This window comes from Aedes albopictus, chromosome 2, assembly GCF_035046485.1.
Source record: "Aedes albopictus strain Foshan chromosome 2, AalbF5, whole genome shotgun sequence".
NCBI lineage: Eukaryota > Metazoa > Arthropoda > Insecta > Diptera > Culicidae > Aedes > Aedes albopictus.
This window is the reverse complement of record NC_085137.1, coordinates 361676498-361689563: the sequence shown is the minus strand read 5'-3', so window position 1 is coordinate 361689563 and position 13066 is coordinate 361676498. Positions and strand designations below refer to the sequence as shown.

Genomic DNA, 13066 nt, shown 5'->3' with positions numbered 1-13066 from the left:
CCGCATGTGGCAAGCATGCGGTCACGCATTGTGCGAAAACGCGGGCACACGAACAAAACGTGTTCCGCCGTTTCCTCTAAACCATTGCACACTGGGCATTCGGGAGAATCCGCATGCCCGAAACGGTGTAGATACTGTCGGAAGCAACCATGACCTGTAAGGACCTGTGTCAGGTGGAATGTGACTTCCCCATGGCGCCTATTAATCCAACTATCTACCCTCGGTATCAACCTATAGGTCCACCTTCCTTTGGTGGAGCTGTCCCACGCGCGCTGCCATTTGACCATAGAGGCCATCCTGACAGTCCTGCGTATGCCTCTTGTGCCGCGCATTTCGAAGCACTCCATGTCCTCACTGATAAGAATGCTGATAGGCACCATACCAGTAATGACGCAGAGAGCGTCGTGTGACACGGTACGGTACGCGCTCGCAACCCTCAGGCACATAAGCCTGTAAGTACTTTCCAGCTTCCGTCGGTAGCATTTAGTACTTAGCGCGGTGCCCCACGCCGGGCCGCCATACCTAAGTATGGATGTAGCAACACTAGCCAGAAGCTTGCGCTTACTGGCGTACACCGCAGAGCTATTGGACATCATCCGGGACAGTGCCGCAATAGCTGTGGAGGCTCTTTTACAGGCATAATCGACGTGGCTACCGAAAGTAAGCTTATCGTCGATTATCACGCCCAAGTGTTTGACGGAGCGCTTTGACAGGATAGTACAGTCTCCTACACTGATCTCCGTCTGCTGCTCCGACTTCAGGTTGTTAACAACCGTCACCTCTGTCTTGTGGTGAGCCAGCTCCAGTTTTCTGGACCGCATCCACGCCTCCACAACCTTTATCGAGTGGTCGGTAGTCAACTTCACCTCCTCGATCGTTTCACCGTAGACTTCGAGCGTAATGTCGTCGGCAAATCCGACAATCACCACTCCCACTGGATACTCTAACCTCAACACCTCGTCGTACATGACATTCCATAACACCGGACCCAGGATGGAACCTTGCGGGACTCCTGAGGTTATGTGAAAGCACTTCCGACCCACCTCCGTGTCGTAGACTAGTACACGATTCTGAAAGTAACTTCCGAGAATCTTGTACAGGTACTCCGGTATCCCCAGACGCAAGAGCGCATCGGCAATAGCAGACCAGCTGGCGCTATTAAACGCATTCCTTACATCCAGAGTCACTACCGCGCAAAAGCGAATTCCCCTCCTCTTAGGCTCGAGTGCTTTCTCGGCGGTTTTTGTAACCGACAAGATAGCGTCTACGGTGGACCTCCCCTTCCGGAAGCCGTACTGGTTACTCGAAAGACCATTTTCGCCCTCGGTGAACCGCAACATTCTATTGAGGATGATCTTTTCGAGCACCTTCCCCGCCGTGTCAATCAAGCATATTGGTCTATATGCCGACGGGTCTCCGGGTGGTTTCCCCGCCTTTGGCAATAGTACCAGGCTCTGCCTCTTCCAAGCTTCTGGGAAAACTCCCTCGTCCAGGCATTTCTGCATAGCAGACCTGAACATCTCGGGAGCCTCTGCAATAGCTACTTTTAAGGCCAGGTTCGGAACTCCGTCCGGACCTGGGGCCTTACCTACGCTAAGGGACTTAGCTATCCCCGCAAGTTCCACATCGGTGACCCTCTCCTCATCGCCAGCCCCAGTCCCCGGCTGTCCTACGAAAGGAGGCCAAGGACTAGGATCATGACGCGGAAAAAGTCCTCCAATGATCCCCTCCAACATCTCTGGAGATTGCTCTGTAGGAGCCATCACACCTCTCGTCTTGGCCATAACGATCCTGTAGGCGTCACCCCACGGGTTCGTATTGGCACTCTGACAGAGACCCTCAAAGCAGGCCTTTTTGCTTGCTCTTATCTCGGTTTTAAGCGCGGCTTTTGCAGCGGCGAACACCACCCGCCGTTCGTTTCGCTCTTCCTCTGATCGTGCTCGCTGCATCCGCCGCCTAGCCCTTAGGCAGGCGCGGCGCAGGTCCGCAATCGCGTCGGTCCACCAGTAAGCCGGTGGCCTCCCATTTCTAGGGTGGACTCGCCTAGGCATGGTCGCATCACACGCACGTGAGAGCACCGCTACCAGCTCGTCGCCGTCAAAACCGATTAAGTTTCGCTCACGGCGGAGCGCCTCCCTAAATACCCCTTCGTCGAAGTATGATGTCTTCCACCTGCGAGGGCTTGGCCTTGACCTAGCCGCCTCTTCTTCTATCCGCTGTCTGCTGTTATTGTAGTCGATACTGTAGCGATGTCTGTGTGTGTGTATGTGTGTGTGTATGTGTGTGTGTGTATGTGTGTGTGTGTGTATGTGTGTGTACAAAAAAACTCACATCACTTTTTGGCAGTAAACCTCAACCGATTTTATTGACCGACGGCTCATTCGACGCGGAATCTGGTCCCATTGTTTCCTATTGAAAATGGTTCAGATCGGTCCAGCCGTTCCGGAGTTATGGCCATTTAGGTGTTCCAGACCGGTACCCCAGGAAGGGGCCAGATATGAAAACGCTACAAACCCATCCATGCGGCACATCAAACTACGGCATTTTCGATAACTTGATGAATGGTAAGCAGAAAAATAGTTTCAGACCATATCTGAACCGGTAGTGTCCCGGAACCGGTTCCAGGTGTCCCGCCGGAAGTGACCAAACATAAAAGTGAACTAAACCTATGCATGCGACATATCGAACCGCGGCTTTTTCGATAACGTGGTGAACAGTAAGCAGGAAAACATTCTCAGACCATATCGGAACCGATAGTGTTCCGAAACCGGTTGCAAATGTCCCGCCGGAAGTGGCTAAGTATTAAAGTTAACCAAACCCATGCATGCGACATATCAAATCGTGGCTTTTTTGATATCCTGATGAACAGTAAGCAGGAAATATGTTCAGAACATATCTGAATCGATTGTGATCCAGAACCGGTTCCGGGTGTCCCGCCGGAAATGACCAAATATAAAAGGGAACCAAACCCATGCAAGCGACACATCAAATCGCGGATTTTAAGGCATCTTGATTTAACAAAAAAAAATTTCCGGCCATATTGGGGACAACCGGTAGTGTTCCGCAACCGATTACGGTTGCCCCATCGGAAGTGGTCAAATGTAAAGGAGAACCGAACCCATAAATTCGACACATTTAATGACTTTTTAGGTAAGCTGATGAACGGTTAACAAAAAAAAAATCATAGATCATACTTTGGAAAACCAATAGTGTGCCGAAACCGGTTCCAGGTGCCCGACGGAAGTGGTCAAATGTAAAAAAAAAAAAACTAAACGCATACACGCAGCACACTAAATAACGGCTTCTTCGATAACGCGAAGAACGGTCAGCAGCAAGAAAATAGTCTCAGGTCAGTAGTGTTCCGGAACCAGATTCGAGTGCCTCGCTGGAACTGGCGAAATGCACGAATGAACCAAACCCATACATGCATTACATCAATTTGCGACTTTTTAGGAGAACTGATTAATAATATGCATGAAACTAGTCTAAGACCACATCAGGGACAATCGGTAAGTGGTAAAATGTGAACCGAAAGTTGTAAATGTGAAATTGATCAAATCCATGCGTGTCGTACCATAAAACCACGCTGATTCGACAATGATTGCTGTCAAATTACCTGTGTAAACTTTCAATTCGATAAACTAACTCTATTTTAGTTTTGTTTAGATTGTATGATTGTATGATTTGTTTTTGAACACAAATCTTACAGATATCGTGGTGGTACGAATTGATAGCTTGTACATTTTACGATTGTTGGTTTCCTAGGTTCACTGCGGTTGATCACCAAACGGATCAGGTGTCGGAATGCACCAAATTAGAACTTTCGGAAGTAGCAGCTGCACGAGGAGCCGCTGCGGGTGTAAGTAACATCACAATATCGTATCATTCGTATTTACAGTGTATTACACTGCGACATTTGATCATTTTTTTAATTCAACAAATTTCGAATGAGCGGGGTACAAGTTAAAAAGTGTCTTATTAAAGAGTGATGAATACGCGGGGTTTGACAGTACATCAAATAGCAGCTTTTTTGATAACTTTTTCTTCTTCTTTATAGCTCGACGTTCGCATTGGAACTTGGCCTGTCTCTCTTCTACTTAGTGTTCTTTAGAGCACTTCCACAGTTAATAATTATTGAAGGGTTTTCTTTGCCCGCCATTGCATGAATTTGTATATTGTGAGGCAAGTTCAATTATACACTATGCTCAGGAAGTCGAGAAAATGTTCCCGACCGGAACGGGAATCAAACCCGCCGTTTCCGGATTGGCGATTCATAGCCTTAACCACTAGGCCAACTGGAGACCCTTTTTTGATAACACGATGATCGATTCGTAAGAACATAGCCGCAGACCATATTTTATACAACCGGTAGTGTCCCGAAACTAGTTCTGGGTGTCCCACTGGAAGTGGTCAAATGTAAAAGTGATTTGTACCCATGCATAAGATAAATCAAATCGTGGTTTATTTAGGTAACCTGATGTACAGGGGATGGCCAAAATGTTTGGGATAGGCAACTTTTTTTTCTCTCACAAAAAAGTTCAACATGCTATAACTTTTCATAGAGCGCATCAAAAAATCTCAAATTTTGACTGTTTGTCAACCTATTATATGTGCATCATTGGTACAAATTTGGGCTCGATTGATAAATATTTCGCAAAGTTAGAACCGTTCGAGTAAAACACCTTTTTTTTAGACAACTCATTTTTGAGCTGTCATATCTCGGAAACCAGTGAACCGAATTGAATAACATTTTGAACGTACACTAACAATATGTAAATGCTTCACAAACTATTAAAACATAGGTACTTTTTAAACGTTGAAAAAAGTTGTCATGGATTGACACTTTTTGGATTTTTCTCGAAAAAATGTATTTTTTACATCAATGTCAATAAATTTTAATGTTGATATCCAAAAATTTTCCACTTCTGTTCTCAAATTATCTCTAATCAGATATATGAGAGCCTATTTAGATTGAAGGAAAAACACATTTAATAATTTTTGTGTGGTATTGTAAATTTGACTTATTTTCCTCTATATGGGTAAAAATTTCAACCCGGTATAACTTAATTCGCCGTGAGAAAATATTACATTTTATAACGTCGTATTAAGTATCAATATATTGTTGATAAACGTTAAAAAATTCATTCAATTCGGTTCACTGGTTTCCGAGATATGACAGTTCAAAAAATAGTTGTCTAAAACATAGTGTTTTACGCGAACGGTTCTAACTTCGCGAAAAATTAATCAATCGAGCCCAAATTTGTACCAATGATGCACATATAATAGGTTGACAAACAGTCAAAATTTGAGATTTTTTTATGCACTCCATGAAAAGTTACAGCATGTTGAATTTTTTTGTGGAAGAAAAAAAGTTGCCTATCCCAAACATTTTGGCCATCCCCTGTACGTTAGCAATGATATTGCCTCAGACTATATTTGGAAGACCCGGTGGTGCTCTGGAACCTGTTCCGGAAAGTAACCAAATGTACCATGCGATACATCACATCACGGCTTTTTTAATAACCTGAGGAACGGTTAACTATAAAATAGGCTCATACCACATTAGAGACTACTGGTAGGGTAGCGTTTGATGCTTCGCCGGAACTACGAAAGTAAATAAAATCAATGCAAGCGATAAATATGTGTAAGAGAACAAAATCTTGACATATTAAACCCACATACAAACAGACGTCTCACTATACTCACTACGTTCTTGTTTTTAACGGTCAATAAAATATAACCTAGAATGTGCAAAAAAACTTTATCGAAGACCGCAAAGTGGTCTGTTAATGTGTAAAAAGTTATATCTTAGCTTGTTAGTATCGTCTTGATATTGATCAGCTCCCAATGTTAGTGAAGGTACTCATGCAGTCAACTGAGAAATCTGATATTATTCAGCTCTGCTTTTACGCTGAACACAACGTCGGAGTGTGTGCCATCAATAAGTTTTAAGTCAATTCAATGATGGCTTTGATAAAATGCTTGCTTTTCTTAAAAGATATCAGGATTCAGGAACACTTTGACTTACGTCGACGGAAAGATCGTGAGAACATATACGACGAGAAAGGCACTATCACCTCTAGGTGGATTAATTTGGGTTTTTTATTATATAACCTTGAATTCACCAAACACTCACAACATACAATGGATAATTGAAGCAAACTCTCTGATAGTTGCCGCATCAAAACAAAGGAGCTACACTGTATGGGCTTTATCATTGTGACAGCAGTCTAGTTATGCGGTGGCGCTATCTGTTCATTTCATAGCGGACGTTTTAGCTATTTCAATGATTCATTATAACTAGGTACTCGAATTCGTATGATGCATAATAAAAATTTAGTTCGAACGTTCTAAAGCTAGAAATTCGGTCACAAACTTCACCTCAAGCTCCAGATATAAATAATAAATCATTCCTGAAAGTGATATCAACGGCGTCATGGTCGCGATTATTTCCGCAGTCAAGTTCGCAGATTGTGAACAACCCTCGGTACCCACTCACGTAATTTACGTTTAGTCCTTTACTGTCAGGGTCAGATCGGTGTAACACGCTAAATATAATTTACACAAAAGCTAATTTACACAGAAAAAAAATAAACGGTTATGAATATTATTGGGTACCGGACTGGATACACCAAATTTGATGGTTTTCTTTGGTACATCAAGGTCTTGAAATTAGTCTATGGTGATATGATCATTATTGTTGTGAACGGTGCCAACACAAATGTTTACATAAGATATTGGCAGTTAAACCCATGGCCCATAGGCCAAGGGAATTCATTAGAAATTATTATACCTAAACAATTACCTTTTCCCTAGCTTGTCCGTTCTTTGTTGCATGCTCGTAAGGTTTTCTGCTGATAGCTGATAACAAAAACCTGTTCCAAAAACAATTGAGATATAAATGGAGCCACATGGTTTTTGATGCCTTAGCTGCAAAATTTCAAGGAATTTCTGCATACATTTTCTGGTAGAGTCCCTGAATGAGTGTGGCCCAACATACCTGAAAGAACTCAAAATGATGTTTAGAACAAGTCGTTAAAGAACTTGTTGTATAATCTTCTTTTTCTGGAGCAAAAAAGTTTTCAGGGCGTTCCGGTAAACTATTTTTTATTTCAAAAATCAATCCAATCCTGACGTCTGGAAACTGAGGGTAATATTCTCGTATGGATTTCTGGTCATTTTAAAATTGGATTTAAACTCATCTAATTTTCTGGAACTTTTGCTAAGTTTGCGGAGAAGCTCATAAAGAAATTCAGGTGATAATCTCTGAAGCTATGATCAATGAAAGCCCTATAGCCATTTTTCGGTACCTAACACTTAACACTTAACTGTTCCCAACCACAAGTTTGCTCAAACTGAACCAACACTAACATTAAGTAATGGACAACGGGTAAAATACACAGTGAACCAGCGGAGAAAGTTGGTGTGTGCGTGGCTGCTATACAGGAAGTGCGGTGGCCCAAAACTGGTGAACGTGAATTCAGGGAGGTGGATCCCGTCGCCAACACATCGTTCAAATATAACATCTACCACAGCGACAGCGATAAAGGCAGAACATGGGGTCGGATTCATAGTGATCGGGAAACAGATGAAGCGAGTTATGAGGTAGCTGATCAACGAGCGGATCTGCGTATTGAGGATCCGGGGCAAATTCTTTAACTACAGCCTGATCAATGTCTATGCGCCGACCAACGAGAAAACCGATGATGTGAAGGATGCGTTTTATGAATGTCTTGACAAAACCTATGGAGAATGCCCAAAACACGACGTTAAGATTGTCATCGCTGACGCCAATGCGCAGGTCGGAAGAGAGGACTTTTTCCGCCCAATCATCGGTACGGAGAGCCTTCACTCCGTCACTAATGACAACGGCCTGAGATTAGTCAACTTTGCTGCCGCCAGGGGGATGGCCATTAGTAGCACCTACTTTGCATGCAAGGATATCCGCAAGCACACCTGGAGACACCCAAACGGCGATACTTGTAACCAAATCGACCATGTGCTGGTAGATGGCCGTCATTTCTCGGACGTAATTGATATTAGAACTTTTCGAGGTCCCAACATCGACTCAGATCACTATCTCGTAGTTAGTAAGATTCGAGCTCGGTTATCAATCGTGTCGGACTCTAGGAACCGGCGATTGATGCGTTTCAACATCCAGCGGTTTTCAGCAGACAGTACGGTAGCTGACTATCACCAGAAGCTGGACGAGCGGATAAGTGAGATCAACGAGAGCGATAATCTCTACACTCTGTGGGAGTCTATCCACGGAGCGATGAGTAAAGCAGCGCGGGAGGTTATAGGTACTGCTCAAAGACGACCTAGAAACGGGTGGTTCGACGAGAAGTGCCAGAGGGTAACGGACGAGAAGAATGTTGCCAGAAGGCGGATGTTGATATCGGGGACCCGGCAGAGCAGGGAGCGATATAGGGAAGCAAGAGTAGCCGAAAAACGAATCCACCGCAAAAAGAAAAAAGAGCACGAGGAAAATGTGATTACTCAGGTGCAAGAGAGTATGGAACAGAATGATATGCGGAGATTTTACGAAACTGTCAATGGCGTGCGGAGAAAAACAGCGCCTTCTTCCGTCATATGCAACGACCGTAATGGAAACTTGCTGACAAACAAGACAATGGTGGCTGCCAGGTGAAGAGAGCACTTCGAGGTACTGATGAACGGTGGGAGTGGAAGAGTAACGAACAGAATTCGAATCGACGATGACGGACAAGCTGTGGAACCTCCAACGCTAGACGAGGTCAAGACAGCCATTAGGGGACTGAAGAACAATAAGGCTGCTAGGAAGGACGAACGCCCGGCCGAGCTTCTCATGCACGGTAGTGAGCAGCTGTATCAACTCTTACGCTGTATTATATTGAAGATATGGGAGGAGGAAGAACTGCCTGTTGGTTGGATGGTCTAATTTGCCCTCTTTTCAATAAAGGGCATCGACTGAAGCGCGAATTACAGAGGAATAACACTCCGCAATTCAGCGTACAAAATTTTGTCCGGAGTTCTGTTCCACAGGCTGAGTCCTTCGTCAGCGAATATCAGGCAGATTCTCGATAAATTTCGGGAGTACAACTTGCAGAGGAGGAAATGGATCCAGTTTCGCCTTAAGATGCTTGACTCGATTTTTATTAGTGCCAAATAGATGTCGGTCCTGCAGTTCAATCCTTGCCAAATATTTGACGCTGTATTATAACATCACTCTGTCAAAGATCCACTACAAAATGAGGCAGCATCACACTGACGTCGACCTTGTTATGTCACTCATGCTTGTTAGAGGAAGGAAGGGGAATGCCACTCAATGGGAATGTCACTAACCCACTACACTTTCAATTGCAATGTGAAGCGCGAGGATTCAACCAAACATACCAAAACTTTGCAGAATTGTTTTGGACGCTAAAAGGGGCCGAAAATGCTGCACACTTTGTTCCGGGTTGATGCCATCAAGAATTAATTTTCCCATACAATACATCGTAGACCCAAGCTCATCCACATATACTTGAATGGTCGATACTAGGGGCTATCTATAGCGTGTCGGTGCTTAAAAAACGACTAATTAATACAAATAATATAAGTACTACGAGCACCAGGGAAGCTAATTCATTTTAAGAAGGCCTAAGGCCTTAAAGGATGCTTGAAACAGGAAAAATGCAGAATATTGGACACCAGCCGTGTGAAAGCGATGTTTTCATTAAAACGGGTTGGTGCAAGGATAGAACAATGTTTCACCAAATTAATTAAAGAAATTGAGGTTTCACCTGTGCCCATCTGCCCGCCCAGCATGGTTTACAGATTCTTACCTGATAAGCAGTAACAGCGACGAACTCCGTCTCCGGAAACACGAACGCTTGCTGGGCCGCCCATGGGATCTGCGATGGATCTGCCGTTCTGATGATGTGTATCCGTGGTTGGTACTTATGCATACTGGTCAGTACCACCTGTAAAAAAAAACAGAATAGACCATTATGATTCCGGTCCCCAATCGCGCTGATGACTATCATCAGCCTTACAATCCTATTCTCATTAGCGCGATTAGCAACTCTATACAATGCAGCTTATCGGAAACGAGAATAAAAACAATCATCTTTCATCATCATCTCAACGCAGCGCAACGACTTACGTGTCCATTGTTGTCCAGTGTGTTGTTGGTGAGCTTCACCTTGTTGAACACAATCGGCTGGGAGGCCCAGTGCGTCCCGAGGGCGGGGCTGTCCGGATGAAGGCAGAACCGTTGCGGGCTCTGGGGTTCGGCGCCACCCGCCGGAACCCACTGGGACCCGCTAAACTTGAACCGACAGTCGCTGATGGGCATCATCTCCAGCAGCACGCAGTAATTGGTGTCCGCGTCCAGTCCGTCCACGGTAAGGCGCATCGAGGGGAACATTCGCCTGTGGTGGGGGAAAGGAGAGAAAGAAAGGAAAGAAAATCAACACATGATGTGCGCGAGCGATGAATGAAATTAAGGCGGAAGTAACGGCGACCAACGACCAAACTGTTTTGCGGGTCCGCCTCTATCAGTCAATAATAATCATCTCGCCCCCCCTTGTTGTGAGTCTCGGACGGTCATCAACAGGCACCCACTCGGTCATTTTCGAAGCTCTCGAGTGGCCGATTTCCTGTCGCCTGCCCGGGCTCTTAAGCATACAAACTTCCTCTGAACTAGGACGTCGTTATCAACCAGCACCTTCATCGCCCGAGAGGTCATAATTATATGTCTGGTTATTGTCAAATTTATGGTCCTCAAATCACCTAGCAGGGTCTTTAACCATCGGTGACCAACAAATCAACAGCACGGTTTTTTCTCTCGGATTTCTTTCTATACACTAAATCTCCAGTATAGTCAATATCTGGTTGGGTATTGGTTCCCTTACTAAGCGTAGTATTGGACAGGTAAAGGTCTCATGTCCACAAGTGCTTGTGTGCGTAAGCTGATAGAATCTTAGCCTTCAGGAGATTAAATCACAGTGCACGTAGTAACAGCTCTTGTTTTTTTTATCATGGGCGTAGCCAGAGGGGGGCATGACCCCCCACCCTCTCTTGGTTACTTGATTTTTTAATTCGAGTCATCTCAAGATTATCAATAATTAAGAGTTACAGAAAGAAATTCTAAAGAAATAAACCATTCGAATAATTTAGGAATTTATCCATATTCAACAAACTTGGTTTCCACCAAAACCACAATTTCGCAAAGTACCTATAGCTAACTCTTCCAGGGATCTGGATCTCCAAGATCTCCTCCAGAGAATTCTCCGGAATTTCGTCCAAACATTTCTCTAGATATTCCTACAGACATTCCTCCAGAATCCCGAAATGAACTAGCCTAGGGTTAAAAATCTCGTTAATACAGATACAGGGTCTCCACTTAGCCTAGTGGTTAAGGCTATGGATCGCCATTCTGGAGACGGCGGGTTCGATTCCCGTTCCAGTCGGGAAAATTTCGGGCATAGCGTATCATTGTACTTGCCTCACAATATACAAATTCGTGCAATGGCAGGCAAAGAAAGCCCTTCAATTAAAAACTGTGGAAGTGCTCAAAGAACACTAAGTTGAAGCGAGGCAGGCCAAGTCCCAGTGGGGACGTAGAGCCATAAAGAAGAAGAAGAAAAACAGATAAGAAATCTTCCAGAAGTTCCTCCAAGAGTTTCTCATGGAGTTCCCCCAGGAGTTTCTCTAAGCATTTCTCCATGATTTTATCCTGGAATTTCTCCAGGGACTGCTCCAGGAGTTATTCCCAGAATTCCTCCAGGAATTTCTTCAGAAATTCCTCCAGGGATATCTTCAGGAATTGGTTAAGTAATTTGAATCCAAAAAATCTCTGACAAATTCGTACAGTTTCTTCATGAGTTTCTTTAGGAAATCCTCCAGGATTTTTTCGGGGACTATTCCAAGAATTTCCTTAGAAATTGCTCCAAGAGTCGATTCAGGAATTCCTTCAAAAATTGCTTCAAGGACTCCTCCTGGAATTTCTCCAGAAATTCCTCTAGGAATTCATCCAGGGATCGCTCCAGGAATTTATGCAAGAATTTCTCCAGAGATTTCTCCACAAAACTCCTCTAAGAATTCCTCTAGGGCAGGGGTTTTCAGACATTTCGGCTCGCGGTGCACTTTTTGGAAATAAATGGCTCCGCGGTGCACATGTTCATTATTGTTAAAAAAAAAACAATTCCAAATTCGTCAAAAAAGCTGTCGAGTTGTTCATAGCAATTCCAAGGTGCATTCACTCGTCATTAGTTTTTCCCCTACCAATTATGACATGATACTGTCTTACGTTTTTTCATCACTTATCGGAGCATAGTGGAGTGACTTAGAATATTTCTTGCTCAGAATGTTTCTGGAAACTTTCAGACAAGATCTTTATAAATACTGAATGAACTTGAGCCGAATCTGTGGTGTTTTGTTTTTAAGAACCTCGGTGAAGTCCTTCCAAGACTACTGAATTATTTCTAGCAGTAGCGTCTCGTAATCTCTCTTTTTCCCTCTTCAACGACTCTAAAACTGGAATTTGCTGAGAATTCAGGATCTATATCAAATTGAAAATGGGCGGAAACGACAGTTCTCGTTATTTTCTACAAACTACGAGCTAATTTGATGACAAAATTCAAGAATTTACGTTCGTTGGACAGGTATGTTTGAGGTTAGGAAATCGCCACCAGAAAATTTTTGATAGACGTTTTTCCAAGACTTTTACTGGATTTCTGAAAAATTTCTAGCAAGACACTTGGCAGCTTTATTTTCAGAACTTAAGCATATACTGACAATATTTTTGATAAAGTCCTTCCAGGCACTCTTGTCAATTCGGAAGGAGTTGTGTGTTAACCTGATTTCGAGATCAGTGATAGATTCCTTCTCTGGTATTAAGAAAAGCCACAGAAATATTAGTAAGATTTCCTCTGAGTTTTTTCAACGCATTTATTGAAGATAAATTGCAGATGCCTTGTAGGGTAAGTACTAGGGGCAAGACAGATCAAACGAGAGCAAATCTGTGTTCGAGGTGTTGTTCAGAACTCCTCACAGTTCCTCAGAATTTCTGCCATTTATGCCAAAGTGTAATCTGGCACCA

General features: G+C 43.8%; 1 protein-coding gene across 1 annotated transcript in view; it reads right to left on the bottom strand.

Moving 5' to 3' along the window:
- The window catches only part of LOC109430232 (T-box transcription factor TBX6), a 104759-nt gene that overhangs the window by 16753 nt on the left and 74940 nt on the right, over positions 1–13066 (bottom strand). Inside the window, exons 2-3 of the mRNA XM_062852881.1 lie at positions 10127–10394; positions 9807–9944 (exon numbers count right to left, since the gene is read on the bottom strand). Coding sequence (XP_062708865.1) covers positions 9807–9944; positions 10127–10394 — 406 coding nt within the window. The remainder of the gene's footprint in view (positions 1–9806; positions 9945–10126; positions 10395–13066) is intronic.